This window comes from Sander vitreus, chromosome 4 (genome assembly GCF_031162955.1).
Source record: "Sander vitreus isolate 19-12246 chromosome 4, sanVit1, whole genome shotgun sequence".
Taxonomy (NCBI): domain Eukaryota; kingdom Metazoa; phylum Chordata; class Actinopteri; order Perciformes; family Percidae; genus Sander; species Sander vitreus.
In genome coordinates, this window is record NC_135858.1 from 14,968,862 (window position 1) to 14,990,865 (window position 22,004).

A 22,004-nucleotide genomic window follows, 5' to 3' on the forward strand; every position below is an offset into this window, starting at 1 on the left:
CATATACTGTGGGTGTATGAGGGTCTCTATTCACACTTGGCCGCTTGGAACAGAGGCTTAAGCAACTTTAACTTTAACACTGACTGCCTCTCTCAGAAACTGTCAAACTGTAAACTGCAACTGTCAAACTGAGATCAAAGTGCAAATCCAAACCCCAAACTGAAATAATAAAACCTGATGATCTGGTCTGTAAAAGGACAACGTTAATAGGTTTAATCCAACATATTATACAAAAAAAGTTAACTGAAATAACTGAACTTGAGGACTTACCCTATGACGACAATGACGAAATCCAGCATGTTCCAACCGTTTCTCACGTACGCATTCTGGTGCATCACCAAGCCGTAAGCAATAATCTTCAGAAAGGTCTCAATTGTGAAAATGATGAGGAAGGCATACTCAACGGTTTCCTGCAGACACACAGAAAAACAATATATTTTTGATAGGAACAAGATATGATGGATTATCATGAAAAAGCATGAGCATGGCATTAATAGAGCGTGTTGGCTGGATAACACAGGCAGGTACAAATACAGAAGCACAAATACAGAAGCACACACAGACACGAACGGATAAAGAATCTGATGTGACCATTTCAATCCATCTCTGTAGTATTGATGAATGTGCTCAACGGAGTAAAGACAAAGCTAATTTTTGTGGAAACACCAGAGACAACGATGAAAAAAATTCCAGGACCTGATTGAGTAATGCTTTAAACGTATAGTGTAATTCTTTTCAATCTACAGTGTTACTTTTTGTGTTCCAGTACCGTAACAAATACTAATAGTTCTCTTTAAATTCCTCCCAAATGCCAGATTGTTGCTACCTAGTACCCCATAATGTTAAACAGGTACCTGTTGTATCAGTACGTACTGTACTAGTACAAAAAGTAGTACAAAAAACACAGTAAATTGGAAAGAATTACACTGCACATTGCATGCCATAATCTAAGGCATAATTTATTTGTTATATCCATGACAAAATATATGTTATATTTTTATAAATACATTAGAATGTTGTTAATAAACCAAAATAATGAGGTGCATATTGTTACACAAATGCCATTCACAGAGCATCAACACATTTTTTTTTTTTTAAGGATTATCTTTTGGGCTTTCCCACCTTTAATTTGACAGGACAGCTAGGTGAGAAAGGGGAGACAGGCAGGAAATCGTCACAAGTCGGATTCGAACCCTGGACCTCTGCGTCGAGGCATAAACCTCTCAGTATAGGTGCACCTGCTTACTCACTGATCCACAGCGATCTCACACGTCTCAACAAGTCTCAGAACATATTCACAGACCATGATGAGAACCATCACAACATGAGAAACCTTGGCTAGGTGCAAAAGAACATTTCAATTTAGGAAGGAAAGGTAGGGACATTGGTGTTTTTGTTTAGTATCATGTAACCTCAATTTAAATAGAGACAATAAACTGGTTGTCTTAATGGTTTATTACACACCAAACCAATCTGACGTTTGAACATTTTGCTTGTGAACACACAACAGAGAATAAAGTGGGCGGGCAGCTGACCACTGACATAAATGTACTATCTGAGCCTGCACGACAGGAAATAACTAGTCAATAGTCTGTACTCGTAATCCAAAAATAATAAACAAAAACCTTTGTTATTAATTTAGAAGATTAATTGATAATACATGATATGTAGGTACACAGTTATTTGGCTGTGCACAGGCTTTGTCAGCTTTGCAACTCAGCATTGCATCTTTGTGGAAGAAAAAAATGGAAAAAACACAAATAAGGACAAAATGGCATTAATTGGGTGAAAACATCGATTCAGTAGGCTGAACAACCAGTCAGAGATCTCTTGCCCAAAAAAGGGAAAAACACTGAATAAAAATACTGTTTCTAGAAGGTATGTGGAATCAGTGATGTAACTCAGCATTGCGCCTTTCTCTGGGTTGTTTCAAAGACAGAGAGGAACACGGGAACATCAAGCCATCAAGTTGAGGTCGATTGGGAGCGAAGCTAGATTAAGGTGGTATATTCATGTTAGTGCAGTACGATGTGTGAGAGGCAGAAGGTGCAGACAGCACAGGGTGACTTAGTTTATTGAGGACAGTCCTGGGACCTCCCTGGAGATATGAAACCAGAGAGAGGCCCTTTCATCCTTTATGCATGAGGCAGGTCAACGTAAACTCTGCTCAAAGGCTAGTATACATAATATTTGTCGGTCAACACAAAAGTCATTTAACTTTTCACATGGGACGACCATTGGGCTCTTATAATACCCAATACAGACAAATGCTAAAAGCCACACACACACACACACACACACACACACACACACACACACACACACACACACACACACACACACACACACACACACACACACACACACACACATAAATATTATTATTATATACATAATAACCTCCTCCACCTGAGGGAGTCCTTAATCCTTTGCTCTGTGTTCTCTGCAGACCATAAATGCAAGAGCACTGTGGGCTGCGGGGCTCATTTTCCTAACAGTTTACTGCAGATTGTGAGAAGCACTTAGCCCAGAATAGGAGACATGGGCCTCTTTGTTACTGACGTAAAAGGTTGAGTTAAGCTTATGGCTGCTGCCTCTGTGACAGAGCATGCTCGTGCCGCAGGGAGCAGAGAGAACAGAACGATTCATACAAGGATGGAAGTGAAGTGACAGATAAACAATTTTAGAGGCATTTATGGACCAAGAGCAAACTGCTGCTGCAGTAATCTGTTGGTTGTAAATGAGGCTTTGCTATAGTACTATTATCAATAGTATGGAGTGCAGTGTTTCAAAACTAAGTACAAGACTCCCAACTGATCATACTTGTAAATCAGGGATCTTCAACAGGGGGTCCGGGACCCTTAGGGGGTCCTCAGAGTCAATGCAGGGGGGGCTTCCAAATTATTGTTCATTTTTGAAAGTTTTTTCAAAAATGAAAAAGATTTAACAATAATCCAGCATACAGTATTATTAGCAAATATAAATCCCCACTGATGATAGGCTTATAGGTAAAGTAGTCACTAAGGCCATCCACAGATGCATTAATCATAAGGATTCACTGTGCTACATGTATGTTCAACATTAAAACATGATTTATAAAATAATGCCAACAATTAGTAGGCTATTTTAAGAGCTTAGTATTCTTTACAAAAAACGTATATATAAAGTCGTTAGGCCACCCACACGTTATTGTTGGCCCAGTTTATTATGCAACTTAATTTTATACATAAGGGATCCCTGCTCAGTCTCTCTCTCTCAGTTAAGGGGTCCTTGGCTTAAAAAAATGTTGAAGACCCCTGTTGTAAATCATTAAGTCTTGCATTCAAAGCAACTGATTCTCCTTTCATTTGGCTTGTGAACATCTTTCACTGAAAGACCAATGTTTCAACCACAACGTTTCTGGTGAAATACAACAAGTACATTTGTCACCTAAACATATCATAGTGCAATTCATTCAGTTAAGTTATTGTTACAATCAGTTAGTACAAGACCAAACAATGTAAGATACATGTTTCCAAATTACCCTTTGGAGTGCTAAAGATTAGCTTTTTTCTTGTCTGTTTTCACATTACAGTTGGCAAAAATATAACTGTACATTACCCATCAAATTCAACAACAAATTATTTCCATAATACCTATTCCATAATCAGAAGTGTGATCAATGAAGACATCTTCCCCAATCATCAATGCAACACACTTTTACTGTATTGCAACATTACTGTAAGGTTTTGTCTAATCAAATACTGTAAAAAACACTGTAACAGAACTGAAAGAAAATAGTTTTCTGTAAATACTGTAAAAGTTTTCTGTAGTACACACTGCACTAATCTGCATCAATTCAGTCTTCTAGATTTGGCCATAAGTACTCGTCCACATCACAATGTATGTTTTCATAGTTCATGGTTCACCTTGGGAAAAACCTTGAATGTCGAATCCAAGCCTGACATTGGTCAGCAGTGATGTCATCACAAGGCTCATCCACACTATTGTATTGTACACACTGTAATCATTGCAGTGGTCCTTTGTGGCCCTGATGGTTTGAGCACTACTGTAAGTTACCAACACTAAGGTTGTAGGTTCAAGTCCCGCCAAGATCACATACAAATCTTACACCTTAGGGTGGTGATTGTGAAGTTTTGCATCGGACTATAATAGGCAAAGAAACAACCATACATACAGTATATTACGCAAATGTTTCATTGACTATCAGTTATGAACAATGAGCATAGTGTTAGTAAAAAGTATTTTAACAAAAGAGAAGAAAATCCTATCCAAAATTATGCATGTAATGTGTATGACCGTAGTGTATTTCAATGTGAAACTGGTCTTTTTAGAAGTTTTTGTTGTACACAGTCAATGTCAGATGTTTGATGATCTGGTTTATTTGTACTTAAGGTAGTGAAATATTACCACATACTTGTGAGAATAGTACCATAGCGTCAGAAAAAAATTGTAATAAGTACAAATAAACAAAACTTATTCCGCTTGTCTTTGTATGCCTGCCAAAAAAGTACAATGATGTGGACAGATTTTCTATGTGAATTTAGAATAAAAAAACAAAATGTAAGATTTTCTCCTGTGTGGTCTACAATAGTAATTGAGTAATAATTGTAAAGATGCGGAAAGCAGCATGTAATACATTGTCAGAACAGTTTTAGCCTTCCAAGGCGCAGTAAATGTATGCAAATTGCCACTTCCTGGTTCGTGAAAGCATGTAAAATATAATAGCAAATGATAAGCATTCCCTCTCAATTAACTTTTTTTTAATTGAGTACATTTTAGCACGTTTTACTGCGAGCAGAAATAGAACGAGGGAGAGACACAGAAAGAGAAGGAGAGTGAGGAAGGAGGCCTTTGGGGATGACCATAAATATCTCTGACTCACTCATCTTAGTTTATTTGTGTTTTAAAGAGACTTACAGTAGTATGTTCCCTTCTCTCATACAGTATGTGCATACGATAAGTTTATGTGTTGACTTCACTTGCTACTATTCTGTTAGGTACATATGATACATCATGCACTCACGGATACACAGACACACATAAACACGGCACGTTTATGTCCTAAACTGTACACTAACAACACAAACTCATGCAGAGCAGGATACAACACGGCATAATACATGTTCCTCCTCGACCCCCACATCCGTACAGACCCTCCTCTGCCACAGGGTGAGTGTTCATGTTCATCTCACATACTCACAGAGCTCAGATCACCATATGACAAAGGATGCTAACCCGCTGAACCATGCATTCTTCTACATAACTCGCCATATGACAGAGCCATGCGGACAGCGGTAATGTAAACCTATTAAGAATTCAGATGGGCCTGTGCGCAATGCCCACGAGGCTCCGTCTATCTTCCTCCAGACTACACACAAATCACCAATTACATTTTGTGCATAATAATAAAGAGCGGAAATGCAGTCATAAAAATACAATGAAACAGGTTGTCTTGCAATTAGAGCACCATTGTTCATACATTATCTTTTATTATCTAAATAAAAGCCAGTTTTAAACTGCAGCATCCTGAAGTGAGACCAGGAATACAAAAACTAATGACAGCCCTAAACTATTTTCAGTTCAATATATATTCAAATACATTCAATATGCTTGAATATTTATTAGTGCTCCCAAACCAGCCATATCCCATCCCCTAATTAAGTCGGATCAATTCTAATTATATAGCCCAATATCACGAATCACAAATTTGCATCAAGGGGCTTTAAAAGCCGTACAGCATTCGACACCCTCTGTCCCTGGACCCAGAAATGCAATAGATGTTGTGTGTACAGAATAGACCCACATTACAGTATAGACAATCAGGATGACAAACAGTTACAGAATACAGCATTTAAAGGAATAGTTTGACTATTTGTGAAATATGCTCGTTCACTTTTTTGCTAAGTTACTAGATGAAAATACCACCGTCATGTCTGTATGCTAAAAATAAAGTTAGAGCCTGTAGCCCATTAGCTTAGCTTAAGTGTAAAGAGAGAAAAAAGTCATGCTTCAGTTTATTCAATTAGTGCTACAAAACAAAACATATGATCATCTGGAATATGTAGGACTGGTACATTTCTACACCAACAACAAAAATAGATAATTATATGAATGTATAAAAGAAACGTGCATAAATGCTGCACCTTACTGAATCTAATCATTTTTAAACTCACCATGAGACACTAAGCCATTGAACTGTAAAATACTGCAGTGCATTACATTAAGAGGAACCAGAGAATACTGAAGTACAGTATGTTTGCCTTACTCTGCATGTACCTCAGAGACAGATAAAAAATAGGGTCTCATAGTTTACAATGTACCAATAAATTAAATGTACAAATCAACCAGGCAACCGCAGGGCAGGCAACCTGACTGACGATCTGTAATAAATCTCAATGTTTTATGTTAAGTGCTGCAGACATTTGGAGGAGGCCTGTGACCATTTTTTACTAAAAATTGCACGGTTCAAGGTTGCTGTTTGACTATAAATGTATGTACTGTTATAAGATTCTGTTCAAATAGAAACGATCTGCCAGAAACCATGACATAAACAGTATATATGTTAGGGCTGCAACTAAAGATTATATTCATTATCGATTAATCTCTCCAATATTTTCTCAATTATTCAATTAATCGTTAATCGTATGAAAAAAATGCAACCCTTACCCATTGCAATGTTCTCAAAGCCTAAAGTGATGTCTTGTTTAGTGCAATCTCACAGTCCCAAACCCAATGATTTTCAGTGCAGAGTATTAAGAAAACCCAAATATTTATTTGAGAAGCTGGAACCACAGAATTTCGACAAAAATTGAATCTGCATTTTTTAAACAAGAACGCAGATTCAATTTCTGTCGATCGATTAATAAACTAACTGTTGCAGCTCTAATATGAATTCTCTGTGCATCTTATGTATTTCTGATTACATGACCACCTGAGTGTTACTACATGTGCGTGTATGGAAAGCCACATCTGAGCGTGTTGCGGTGAGCCAACTGTCACATGAGTCAGAGTGACATCATGCATGTTTGATATCTGTGTGCGCTTACAAGCAGAGCAAATGCAACAAACTTCAAGACATAATACTAACGTCAAAGCAAGCCATATATAGTACAGTAGAGACGAGCACACACAGTCAGTGCATACACCCAAACAGCACAGCAGTCAATACATGACTGTAAACTCTGCAGCTATCAGCCACAGGACAGTTTGAGACCAGATCTCTCCTTAGTGTCATAGAAATATTATAATGTAATTTTGGATCTGATCCTGCACACAATGAGCGGACATATATTCTGTAGGATTTCCCACATCACTCTCCTGGGCGGCTACATCTTCCTCCCCCATGCGCTCGCCATCTCCCGCAAACTCCCTTTCCTTCCCCTGTCTGTATAGATCAGTCAGTACCAACCAGCCAGCATTAAGTCCTTCTTCACCACCTACTCCTGCAGGTTTGCACAGTAAATAAGTGTGTTTGAGTGTGCCTGTTCAAATGAGTGTTATACATGGGGTTTGTGTCATTCTTGTGTACCTTTTAATAAGGCCTGTTGCATTACCAGATTTTTTTTTATCACAGTTTATGCAGAATTTCCTGCTAGTTCTCATTAGGAAATAGTAGAATGTGTTTGCAGAAATGTATCCACATGTCTCTGCATTGCTTTAATTGTTCTGTTTGAGTGCTTAAAACTGAACTACTGACTGAATCCAACAATAAAACACCAACAGTAGCAACAAAATGTATTGTTTTTACTTGAATGCATTAAATTGAAATCCAGCAACTACATTACAAAATACAACATAACCGCACATCTGTTCTAAGTGTGTGTGTGTGTGTGTGTGTGTGTGTGTGTGTGTGTGTGTGTGTGTGTGTGTGTGTGTGTGTGTGTGTGTGTGTGTGTGTGTGTGTGTGTGTGCGCGCTGTGGGGGCAGGTAAGAGTTGTGTGAGGTTGCCAAGGAATACACTACATGTGCAGGTCATCTTAAGTATACCCACACTACCAATGTCTTCACAAAGAAAGAAAACATCACATTTGTTGCATAAGCTCTGTGATGTATTGCTTAGTTTTGCATTACATGTTACATGATCGACGCAGGATTGAACAGCGATATAGTCATTGAATCAAGATGTTGTTGATGTTGTATGGTTAGATGTTGTGTTATTGTGTCAGTGTATGCATGTGACTGTTACTGTAGAGCAAAAGGGAAATAGTGCAACCTGAATTCTGCAACATCTCACGAGGAATAAAGTATTCTCATGTGTTCTCATTTCAGTCAAGCCCACACACCCCTATCTTTCTCACAAATATGCACACACACCCACACACACACACACACACACACACACACACACACACACACACACACACACACACACACACACACACACGTAAAGACCTCTGATTCACCCCTTCTTCCCTCTCTGGTTTTCTCATTTGCAAAGTGTACCTGGGAGTGTTAGTTGTTAGTGCACCATTACTGTACAGTAAATCTGTAAGAACAAATAGTCATGCTTGCAATGTGTCTCCATGTAAAAAAGCACATATGACATAAAGTAGCTGTCATGGAAACCAAAACAATGGCTGAACACAGGAAATTAAAGTGATATCCCAAAAGCCAAATTTTGGCTTTTCAGTTTTATGGAAATTCCTCTTTTGTAGCTTTTGAGCTAAAACAGGCAGTGGACACATAAGTTGAATATTTTCACTAAAAAGTATTGGATTTTTTATATCTGCATGACACGATTAGGAAGGTAAGAAAACTGTACCGGTGTCTTCACCACTCTGTCTGGGTTTGTGATCTCTCTTCATTGTCGCTTTAACAACTCTTCCTATTATGATTTGGTGTCACCCTCAGTTATCATGTCTCGCATGTTACAATAAATGTATCTCTCTCACTCTGTCAACTTCAGTCTCCCTCACATACACAAGCCCAAGCATGCACACACAAAGTCATGACAATCATTCCACTAATGGACTATTCAAGTTTTGGTGCTTCTACTTTTACATTTATTATGTATTTATACAATTTACCAACCTATGAATACTGTTGTATTTTTACATTATTTATTATTGACTGGTTTTATCTTTGCTGGTACTTCTTTTTGGTAATATGATATTTTATATTACAATGTCATTTGTCTTTTGACTGACTTAAAAAACAGATTGAAGAGTTGCAACTGTAATTTTGTTGTTAGAGAGAGATAACAAAGTGTCTTGTGTGGGTTTGATGTAAAGTCCAAATATGTCATAATGTGCATATATGTTAACTGAAAAATGCCATTACATAACATTTGCATTGCTGAAAATGTAACTATATTGAGCATATTAGAAGGGCAAAACAAAAAAGCATGAAACTACACAAAAAAGCATACAAATCACTGAATATTTTGTCACACGTATTTGTTATTCATTGCATCGTATTCATAAGTAATCATATGTGTTATTTACAGAGCCTGAGAAAAAAATTAATTAATTCATAAATGGTCTGCCGTTCCCCTTTAAGAAGGCCTGTTTGACGCACACACTGTGCACATGCTCTATGCTTCCCACAGTATCCACACCAAGCTAACACAGCTCTGACTCCCTCTTTACTCTCTCTCGCTCACACACACACACACACACACACACGCACACACACACGCACACACACACACACACACACACATGCAGAAATACACATTCAAGATAACAAGCAGGGACAGAGCTAGTGTGAGCCACAAATGAGCAGTTGTGTTAAGTGACTAAACACATACTTCTACCATCATCTCTATAGGAGTCCACAGTCCAGACATTGCTGCTTGTGCCAGCCATTACACATACACACACACACACACACACACACACACACACACACACACACACACACACACACACACACACACACACCGCCAACTACTTCATCCGTCATACACGTAGCCAAAACACTGGCACATGAAGCACTCCTCATATTGCAAAACATGTCATCAACTCCCCCAGCGTAGACTTGAACCATAGACTACCATTACTACATTAAAACAAGGACTGTAGCAAACAGGAACTTACTGTAATAATTTTTCAAAAACTACAATGGCAGGTTGAGTGTTGAATTGTAAATACAGAGACAGGACATAGTAAATTAAGGGTGATTACCTGAAAGATTGTGGTGCATGTTGGCTAAATATTTGTAAATCATGTTTGTTCATTTGTTTCCTATTCTACATATGTACAATTTGAACTGTTTACCGGCACAGAGCCTGAAGAGCACTACTACTACTGGTGTCCTTGGTTTGTCTATGAGTGACTATAAAGCTGGCAAATCACACAAGACACTTTAATGCAAAAGAATAACAAAGGCAAACTGTACTTTGCACAGAAACGAGGGGGGAACCTGAGCAGAATTATTAGGGTGAAATATCTAGTGCAGAGGAATGTCTACTTTTACACATTTCTAATCTGCATCCAACATAGTTAAGACAACAAGCAAGATGGAATATATGATAGAAGCACTGACAATATTATCAGATGTCAGCTCAAAAAAAGAAACCACTGTATTGTGCCTCTAATAATCTTTGACAAGAACCACTGCAATCTGGAATGCCTCTCAGTGACTGGTTGTCGCACTAAAGCACTTGGTGACTTTGATCAGTCAACAGGCAATGGCTGTGAGTCAAAAGTTTGGCACTGTGACGGTTGTGTGTATGTATTTACATCACAAATTACTTTTTCTTTGTTGGTAGTTGCTCATTTTCTAGTACACAGTATGTGCATTTCATGCCTATAACAGAGTTGCATGCAAATGCAAAACATATTAAACAACACTGCTTTAGCGTGGCTTTTGTCTTGTTGTGTAACAGGCCTGAGAGTTCATTGAAGTCAGTGTTAAATTGTGCATGATTGAACTTACAGTTAGTGTAAGTTTTAGGGGGTAACTGATGATAGATCTGTGTGATTAGTTAAACTGCAGTGTATTGGAACCTGTAAGAGGAACTTCTGCCTGCTCACCTACAGATGGTGTTGAGGAACTATGGCCAGTATACATTTCAATAAAGGAGGGTGCCATAAAGTACTGGTTTGTATAAACCAATTTTGAATATGTCTTAAAACACAGGAATAACTTTCATGGTGCACTATGAAAACAAACATATGGTACGTGACTTGAGGATAAAACTGTGGTTCTTCTTGTGGATGACTTCTTGATAAAAAAGTCATTTTACTACTCAACAAAACAGCTGGGCTTGGCTTCTGTTTGTTAAATCGATTAAAAGCATTTTGTGAAAAGAGTTAGAATGTCAAGTATTGAAATTAATGTTACATACATTTGTATAAAGCCTGCCATCTCAATTAAAGATGGTATTAGAAAAGCTGTGCTGTCCGGTTGTGTGTCACAGTAGAAAACACAAGAATATTACATTACTGGGAGATGACAAGCATGTAACTGTCATTACTGTAAACAAGCTTCACATCTTAAACAAGGGGGACAGTTGTTTACAATGCCTATCTCCCTTCCGCCCGACCCCCTCAACTCTTTCTGTGTAAACCACTTGAGATGATTGCGACACAATGTCAACATCAAAAGAAAAAAAATCCAGATATTAAATAAGGTATTCAATAAAACCAGGTATATGTGTGACATGTGTGTGTGTGTGTGTTCATTAGTCCCTCTGTCAATAGCAATAATTCATATTAAAAAAATATTCATCAAAATGATTCATGTGATCCTTAATTCATTCAGCTGCACATCCAAATGTGAAGCTGATTCAAGCTGTGAGTTATCTGCTGGTGTTCAAATTACCTCTGTATTGGTTTGTGCATGGACATTTCAGCCTTTACATGTGTCCTTTTGTCCCCAGTAAAACAAATAGCGCTGCGGCTCCAGTTATGCAATGACAATGGCACGGGCAACACTACATGATACCATACGCCATTCATTGTGTGTTGCCTCATGAAGGATGTATGAACTATATTCACCATGAAAAGGTCATTGTTTTGCTCAGCTACCTTCAGCAGGAGCTGCCCGGGGTGTTGAGTCTCAGATAGATAAGTCAGAAATGACCTTAAAGCAAAGGCAGGAGGGTTGCAGACTATTTGTCTGTCCCGTAGAAAAGGTGGGTGCGAAGGAGACGCAGTCAAGTGCAGGATATGTTGTGTGTCTTACTATTGCAGTGAGATGACTAAACAAAGGAAAAGCAATTAAGGAGAAAGCTCAGCAGGAGAAGAATGAGTGTGAGTTCCTGACAGAGGTTGTTATCTTACGTGCGTGTGTGCTCGCTACGTCCTGTTACTCACTTGTGCCTCCTGGTGGTAGCAGGACCCCAATCTTTTGCCCTGTGTTCCACCCGAGGAGGAAATTGCTTTCTATTTATAATGAGCTGCTGCATTTAACCAAGCCTTACTAACAAGACAGGCAGACTCATGCTATTAAGGCCTCTGTGACTTTGCAGCATTGCTCTGTTCTAACCCAGAGGAGCTCTGCAGCATCTAGGCAATGTGTAGACAGTGTAGCACAAGCAAACGAACAGATTCGGTATTTGGACCTTCCAGGAGTTAATGTTAATTGAGAATGAACTAAGTGAGCTGTCTACACATCCACAATCCTAGAAGTCAGCTTGTCTGCATTGCAAGGTTTCATTGTCTCTTCGTGCTGAAAGTTATACCACTTTTGAATGTATCACTGAGTAAAAACCTGCTTAAGTCGGCAGTCTAGTGATATAATTTGATCCTCACTTTACACATCAGGCCTTTCAGCACCACACCTCAGATTTCATATCAGTCCTCAGTCCACCTGTGAGGCTGCAGAGCAGAGCGGTCTGAAATGGCAATCTTCACTACAGCCTTACCTGCTGACTGCTATAGCAAAACTAGCTCAGCACTTTTGTCTCTAGTGCTCCTCCTGTGACTACAGCGTGAGTTCTGTAGAACAGCTAAGGCCAAGCTGGCCCACCTGCCCTACAAAGTATTCTATTGTTCAACCTCTGCTGAAAAGGGAAAGATTGCATTATTCACCCTCCGGTATCTGAGTTAACGTTGACACTGCAGAATTAAACCATAGTCTGTGCAAGCAATGGACAAGGATCCGTATAAGGATCAGCAAAAATGTATATAGTGCAGTTAAAGAAGAATCCATAAAACCACAGAAGAGTCAGTTCAAAAAGTTAAAGGGGTGATAGAATGCAAAACCAATTTTACCTTGTCATAGTTGAATAACGACAGTTCGGTGGGTAAATAGGACATACATAGAAGCTCAAAATCCCATTGATTTCCCTTTACTATGCAAATCTCACATTTTGAAACTGCCGCTGAAAACGGGTGAATCTCAACAAAGCTAAAACCTTACGTAAGCATCTCAACTCCTAGTCTTTGTCACGCCCCAACATTTGCATAGGCTACACCACTGACTGACATACATACCTCCATACATACAAAGTCACCGTTTCTGGGTTACTGGTTTACCAAATGCCGAGGCCCTGAGCCCCGAGGGCCTGCAGCTAGCCGCGATCTTTACCTACAGGATTGAAGGGACAATAGCAGCTAACGAAAAATGCATTAAATTGAAATCGGACACAAGCGTTAGCTTTGTAAGACCTTATGGTAGCTGTTATATAAGTGGCGTGACGAAATTCAAACTGTAAATATACTATAGTTATGCCGGCAGCCAGCTCCACAGAGCCCCGAGTCCCGGTTGTCCAGTAACTCAGAAACAGTGACTTTCTCCTGGGTATGGAGTGCAGCGGGGCTGCCGCTGTCTCATCAGACTGTGTGGACCTACTGAAATCCGACACGTCTTACCAAATTTGCAATTAGCCATCAATTTTCTTAAAACGGCCCATATTTGAGCTTTATATAGTTGATTTCTCACATAAAAAAGTCTCAGAAGTGAATTTAGTAATGAAACATTGCAGTGTCTGTATGTCAACCAATCAGCGCGCAGCTCATCTAAATATACATGAGCATACCATATTTGGTAGAAAAGCTCTCGTTATAAATAGGGCCATATTCACAGGGTAGTTAAGGACCCATATAATAGCATTCGAGCAATTTTCAGCCCAACCAATGTTACATACCCTATTAGGAGACCTTAGGGAAGAGTGTGAAATACCCTATATAATCATTCTATCACCCCTTTAAGCTTTGTCCTGATACTCGAAAGAAGCAACTAAATGATACATAATTGGATATCCAATCATTATCATGTCCTCTCATCTCTACTTAATGGTCTTGTTCATGAAGCATGTAAGCCACATCAATGATGCTGCTCACTCATGATAGGCAGTACACAAAATGTAGCATCTTGGTTAATTCTTAATGGGTGCATCCATAAATCCAATCTGACACTTGTGTTTAGAGGAGACATATACAGGGTCTAGTAACACATATTACACAGCAATGCCCTGGCCTCATTAATAAATATTAAACTATCTATGTTCACACTTACAGCTTTGGTTTGTATTATAAAGGCTGAGATGAGACATAGAATGTTGCTTATTTCCTAGAGTGTAGTTATTTAATTTGATGCCATTTGGTCGTAATAAGAGTTAATACTGAATTGCTCCCAAAACTTTCTCTTTGCCCTTAGGTGGGATCTGAACACATGAGAAGGTGAAGCTCTGAACATATGAACTTAAATTCTGGCAACGCTCTAAATTTATTATCCTTATTATTAACATTGCAGTTTGGCTCCATAATGATTGTGCTGTAAATCTGTTAAAATACCTAAGGTTTAGTGGCTATACAAAAAGTTACCAGTATGAAATAAGCACCTGTCAACACTATGCACACAGGTCATCATCAGTCTGAGGCTGCCACTCACATTAGTGAGTGGCATCTGTCGCTGAGAGCTATTTAGCTCAATGGAGCTGCTGTTCAGCTGAAAGTAGCTTCTTTTAATAAGCCTCACATTCATGCTGTGTAGTAAAATATTTATTTGGTACAATGCAACATTTTATATATAAAGGTAGAAGAAATAAACATTGTACTCAATCAAAGTAGAGACGCACCAATGCAAGTTTTTCTTTCCTGAAACTGATTCTGATAACAAGTACTGATCCGATATGATAGCTTTGTTCCCTATTATAAAATTAAATGAAACACCTCTGGCTTCACAGTAAAGGCCTACCACATTAAAGCCTTCATATTAAAACACATTTATTGAGTGACTTTATGCATCAAAACTAGCTCACCACATAAAAAGACCAAAAAGAAAACTATATTTAGACTAATGTGGAATGATCACGTCTGGCCGGTGCCTGATTCACTTAATAAGGTCAGTGTGGACGCCAATACCAAACCAACGGGTCGGATTGTTGCATCCGTAAACTAAAGACAAAAAGAGAGCTGGCGTGTGTGTAACTACTCCAGTTCAGCAAGAGTTTGCATGCTGACATCGATTAGAATAGTCTTTCAACGCTATTGCTGCTGTATTTGTATTCACACAGGAGAGCAAAATGCACAGATGTTTCAGCAATGCTTTCTTCAGAGTCCAAACAGACTCTCAACACTTTTCCAGATTCTTGTTCCATACTTATGCAAGTTTGGACATTTTCTTCTAGTTGACAATATTAGGACAATCATAATCTTTCGAACTTCCCTCCAAAACTTACCCTGACAACACACTGTACATAATACTGTATCAGACTTTGTAATGTCCCACATGGCCCACTTTCCCCTGATGCACCACCGCTGTGTAAACAAACACCCTGAGGTCACCCTCCAGGAGGTCAAAATGAGAGCAGTACATCTTACTTCTCTTAAGTAGACCAGACACACTTTTAGCCAAAGATGTAGCTTATCTTGAACCGTGGGTTCAGCAGCGTAACAGACAGAGAAACACTCCCGTCGGTCTTTTACAGCGGGCTGGTAACCTTTCTCTAACATGTTCCTGCTCTCAGACGAAGCTTTCAAGAACATTCAAATGTCTGCAGACTCGCTGTATAAGCTGCTCATGAATCATTGAACACTACAGCTAAATTCGGCTCATGTAAGGGCCACATTCTGTGTGTTTGTCTGGCTTTTGGAGAGTGCACTCATTATCAGCTGTGGAACAATGCTTACAACACTACATCACCCATAATTCATCACACAGACATAAATGCACAAGGTGCACAGAGTGGTGCAATGACGATACATTCTAAAAATAGAAAGCTGAATAAAACCTCTGTACAGGGAAACTATGACATGATAAAGCACCAATGAGGATAGTTGTCAAAGTGTTTCTCTGTGTAGGCACAGCAGATACTTCAAATCTGCATGATATACTGAAGATACAATCTGTATGCAACGTCTTACTATTACTGCAAAATCTGTGACTATATCTTGATCTCGAAAGGGCGATACAATCAAACTTTGTCAACTGAAAGAGGATTATGAAGTAACAATGCATTTTGTAATGTATCTTGAAACTATTTTACCAAACAAGAAAACAACAACAGCCACTCGAAGAGATTATCTTCTATTATTTAACTCCTTATTATCACAAACATACAGATAACAACCTTTAATTGAAGCCAGACATAGTTTTGAAAATGTTAACTCAGACAGTACATATAAACACTATGCAGAGCAATACCAGTCTGTCTTTGGCTGTAAGTAGCAGCACTGATACAACAAGCACCAAATGGATTATAGTGACATATAAAGACTACTCACCAGGTCATGGTTTGTGGAGTTGGAATCATCTGCAGGGAAGGGGACATAGACAGCTAAGGCCATACAGTTGGCAAAAATAGCAATTAATATAAATATATCAAATGGCCTGTGGAAAGAAGTTAAGGAAAACACAGAAGAGCAATGATGCAACATAGCAAGACAAAATAATTATCATATCATCATTTATCATATGGATAAAAATGACTTACCTGCTGTGACATTAAAACTTCTGCACTACTTTAATTTATAAACTATTCACAGAACTTAGACATGACAATTACTTAAGACATCATGACTCCCTGATCCTGAGTTTTTAATGGCTTTTTCAATGATCAATGTTTTAAATGGCAGAACAAAGCCACACATGATCTGTATGGTTTTGTTTGGGTTATATAACTTAGCTGCTATTTGAGCTGTGTAATTGTTTATTGTAGAGCAGTGGTTCCCAACCAGAATACATTAAGAGAAAGCACATTATCACAATTGCTTGACTTGGTTGTAATCCATAGACATGTGAAGAGGGGTCAAATGTGGACAAAGCTTTGTTCTGAAGGGTCAAAAGTCAAATTGGTTGGGAACCACTTTACTACATTGATGTTATCATTGTCTCTTCTGTTGCTTACTTTCTCAAACTAAATCTCAATCTTCAGATTTACCAGAATGTTACTCAAATGCTGAACTATTAAAACTAAGAAACATCTGCCATCCTAAAAACAATATCCTATAATTTACACTAAATACAATTCAATGTTAAACTGATGAACACTGTCAGGAATTAGAGATTGTTTCACTAAAACAACCAACTGCATTCCACATTACAGTAACAATGACACAGCGACTGGACCATTACTTATATCATTTATAAAAACCCATCTTAAATTCAGTTCATTCTTCACACTCTTCTGAGTCGTTCTTCTCCAATCACAAAATCTCAGAAACAAACACTATTGCACTGTTGCATGCAGGCCATGCAGAACAATTTGGGAATGCTGATACAGCCACAGCTGCATTTCCCAAAGTGTACTGGTAGTACATCCCTATTGACCTTTTTTTCGACAAACACACAAAGGTGGATTATGAAATGTATCTTTGCGATTCATGATTGGCAATCTCCTTTATAACATCTGATGGCTTTTGTGATGACAGCATCTGCTTAAGCAACAAGCACACCAGACTGTCACACAGCTGTGTTGCGCCAGTGTTGAGTCCCTTTATCTACATACCCTGCCAGTATTTTAGGATTCTGTGACTTTCACTCTGTCTTTTGTGCTAATAACATGTTTCTGCACCTCAGTTTGACTTTATTTTTTAACTGGGACACAAAAAATATATTAACTACTGTGCCGTGTGATCATCTATACAATATAATGGTTCTTGAAAACACTTTACATCGTGTTCCAGGTTGCATCTATTACAGCTATAAATAATACATTGACTTGTGGGGGAAAAAAGAGCAAAAGGCAAGGTCTAAACCAAGAGAAATGGGTATTTCTTCTCTTTCTTTTGTTGCCTTTATGCAGCCTGAGTAAAAAGCACTACATTAAATCACCTAATGTGGCAATACCACAGCTAAGATCCAACAAAGGTATACATACACGAGCTGTGAACAAGTAGGGCTGCAACTAATGATCATTTTCATTATCAATTAATGTGGCAATTATTGTCTCGACTAATCCATGAATCATTTGGTCTATTAAAGGTCAGAAAATAGTGAAAAATGCCCATGAGAGTTTCCCAGCTTCAAAGATATTCAATCTACACGGATATATAAAATGAAAATAGAGAAACATTCTCACATGAAACCAAAGAATGTTGTGATTTTTTCTGATAAACTACTTAAATGATTAATCGATTATCAAAATAGTTGCCAATTAGTTTTCTAATCTAATCAATTAATCCACTAACAGTTTCAGCTCTATGAACAGTTAATGATCTTTGGTCAAATCCCAATACTCAAACCCCATTCCCACCTGGTATTAAAATCTGTCCCGAGTGATCGAATCACAATCGCAGCGCTCTAGGTACAGGTGGGAATGCACCCAGGATGCATTGTGGACGCGCTGAGAACCGATCCCTCAGACCACATGCCGAGGTGGTTTAGGCCACATATTACCACAATCTTATAGCAGTGTGTACATGAATGTCCTGGGCCATATTAAAGGACCGCCTACTCAACTGTAAGCAGAACTACATACTCATTCAAAGTATTTCTCATGTCACAGAAACCACTGAGAGTTGCTTTTATTCCCAGTTCTCTGTGCCCCGTGGTAGCCTGGAAATGGCGGCCGTACGGAGGTCCCCGAGGAACGCTGGAAAACAATAACCTTATTTTTAGTTTCATTAAATGTACCTGAATTCACGAATATGTGGGATATTAGACTACAGACATTCATGTTCTTACGTCGCAACTTCTGCTGTTGTTCAGCCAGCAAGCCTGAGTGGTCAAAGGAGCGACTGTAAAACGGTGGATGACATGTTTAATTTCCTAAAAATACTTCACAATAGAGAATAGAGAGGATTGCTTTGTGACCAGCACGGAGAAATGCGCGATGAACAGCCAGACATGTGATCGAGCACGAATCTACGCTTCAACGCGCTTCGCCGGTGGTGTGTTTACAGCGTTAGAGCTGTCCACTTGTGATCGGATCACTCAGGACGGGTTTTAAAACCAGGAGGAAACAGGATTTCAGACATACACCCAACAACACATAAAGCCACTGTGAAGGATACTTCCACTCCACCAGGCTGATGCAGGCCCTGCGTATGGGGTTGTTGAGTTTGAGGCAGAACAGAGCCCTCGGTGGCCTGCTGTTGGCATTACTGCCCTGTTTCTTGCTTTTGGCATACTGCTGCCGCTTCTTCTGTGCCAACGCACCTGCCGGGATGGTAGTAGACGCTGGGGCAGGCAGGACAGGAGGTGCGGGTGGTGCAACAGGGGCTGGGGCTGGGGCCGCAGCAGGGGCAGTGGTTGAGGCGGGAGGGGCCTCTGGGGCTGGGTCTGGGGCAGGCCCGTTGGCGCTCATGGTGCGGGCGTGGCTCTGTGAGGAGCATCCAGCAGCATGGATCTGCCAGGGTAGACGGGGTGGCTAGAGAAGGGCCGAGTAATCTGACCAATGAGCTGGCACGTCACCAGGGGGAGCGACTCTGGTGCTGCTGGCATAATTTGCCTCTGTGAACGAGAAAAAGGTGAGAAGAGATGGCATCAGTTTATTTTACACTTTTTAGAATAATTTACATTGCTTTTAAGTGAGAGCAGAGCACATTAAATCTGTTCTTTAATCACTACATTGGCGTGCATAATGCACTAGACAAGACTTTCAGGTTCTTCTGCCTGTTTATAGAAATTGAAATGGCCACTGTATATGTTAGACCTGCTTAAAAGCTACTCAGACCTCTCAGGTCATCTGGTTCTGAAATTTTCAATCATTCTTGAGTCAGTTCAATGTCTGGCGAAGCTGCCTTTAGATTTCATGGCCCTAGATGCTTGAAAGCCTTCCTGAATAACTGAGATGTTATCAATGATGATAAATATTATCAATAAGGTAATAATGCAATATATATTTTATACGTTGTAACTGAATAATCTATGAGTCTTCTCTTAGTGTTCCTGTTAGTATTATTAACATTCTTATTATGCTAATTTTTCTATTCATCATCCTCTTCTCTCTTGTTGTTCTTTATCTTTCTTTTCTTCATAAACTTTATGTAAAGATGCGTATGAAACATAATCAAATATGTTTTCTTTGTCCAAGGGTTAGGGTTACAATCCACAATCCAGTATAAACTCTCTCCCCCATTTCTATACTATCCTCTGTCAAAAAAAGGTGAAATGCCCCTTTCTCAGGTGCACTGAGCAGGTAAACAGTGTACAGGGTACAGTAGGTGCTCCAAATGGGCTCAAAGGCAATGGGAGTTCAGTGAAGTAAAAAGGTGCATTGGTAATTCATATTGGTTTATAGAGCACAAACCGGCCTACAATGAGGCCATGTGAGAATGTTTGACTTCAGCTTAGACATGCATGATATTATGATCACACACACCTACAAAAAGATGACAAAATAAAGCCAATAAGTCTTGGACAGCTTATTGAACTGCACTTGTCTCTTCAAGGATAAAGAAGCATTTATGTTTCCCCTCAAATATGCAAATAAGATAATTCCATTATGTCATCAAATGTGAAATGTATCCTGGTGTGTGCCTCAAACTGTGAAAATAATGAAATGTGCAACTGAAGCTGAGGACAAATATGAGATATATAGGAGGTTGGCCTGATTTTGATGGTGCCATCAAAAGTCTAATTAATAAACAATTAAACATTTCCTGAACCTGAACATATTCTAGGAGGAAACATATGAAAGCAGATGTCAAAATGCAGATGCAAATTAAGCTGTAAATTCAGAGCTGCCACTCTCAGGCATCACTTGGTCACATCAGTTGTGTAAGTCCTTGAACTGCTGAGCAGGCCCCGCAGAGGAAGAAACAGAAAAGGTCACATTGCAGTGATGCTCCAAGAAGAATTAATCTTCATATTGCATAGAAAAATGTGGTATGTGTTGCTGTGATGTAAGACTGCACATCTTGTGGTGAATGCAGGCTGCCAGCTTTAGATCTTTTTTGTGCTAGGATGCTGCCTTCATGTAGCCGAGGCTAGTGCAAGCTCAATATATGAACAATGCGTACCAAATGCGCTTATTTTGAAATATTAATTTCACTGCTACATCGACAACGTCGACAGTGCACCCGTGATTAAAACGACACAATGGCATTTCCATTGAAGATTCGTGTCAGAATAACCATAAAGCGTCCTCTTATTTCTCCTTGGACGCCACCAAGGTAGGATATGGTGAAATCCCCCCCAAAAATGATGTGAAATGACAGGCTGACTCCGGGCGCTCATAGTGAAAATTGAGCAACGCACAGCTGGTCCTCGCTGCTCAGCAGAAACAGCTGGCAACGTTATTACAACAAACCTCAATTAGTGATGCTCACTCAGGGCTAATATAGTGGACAGTCCACATGACCAGAGCCCACCTCAGTTTGTAGAAAAGGTACCAGCCTAGCCTATCAGCCCTGACCACGCTCTATCAAAATGTAGGCTATTTAAATGTATCGTTCATGACGAGTCGACAAATCTCCCCATCTAAATCGACAAAACATGACAGCGTCGACAGGACACTGTCCTCTGACAGTAACGAAAAGGCATCATCATTGCCTGAATGCAGGAAAACGCAGCTATGCTAAAGAGGCTAACTTCAGTTTGTGGAGCAGAAACCGCACCGTGCTGTACCTTTTCTGAAGACTTTACGATTCAGCCGCGGTCCCCTCCGCTCGGTAACAAGGGTCCAGTGCTTCAGAGGGCGAAAAACGTCCGGTCTCAAACGGCGG

The 22,004-nt window shown here is 39.4% G+C and overlaps 1 protein-coding gene across 1 annotated transcript in view; it reads right to left on the minus strand.

Annotated features, from left to right (window-relative positions):
- The window catches only part of cacna1da (calcium channel, voltage-dependent, L type, alpha 1D subunit, a), a 54,476-nt gene extending 37,779 nt beyond the window's left edge, over nucleotides 1–16,697 (minus strand). The window contains 2 exon segments of the mRNA XM_078247453.1: nucleotides 271–410; nucleotides 16,620–16,697. Of these exon segments, the coding sequence (XP_078103579.1) occupies nucleotides 271–410; nucleotides 16,620–16,682 (203 nt within the window). The 5' untranslated portion in view covers nucleotides 16,683–16,697.
- Nucleotides 16,698–22,004: the final 5,307 nt, after the last annotated feature.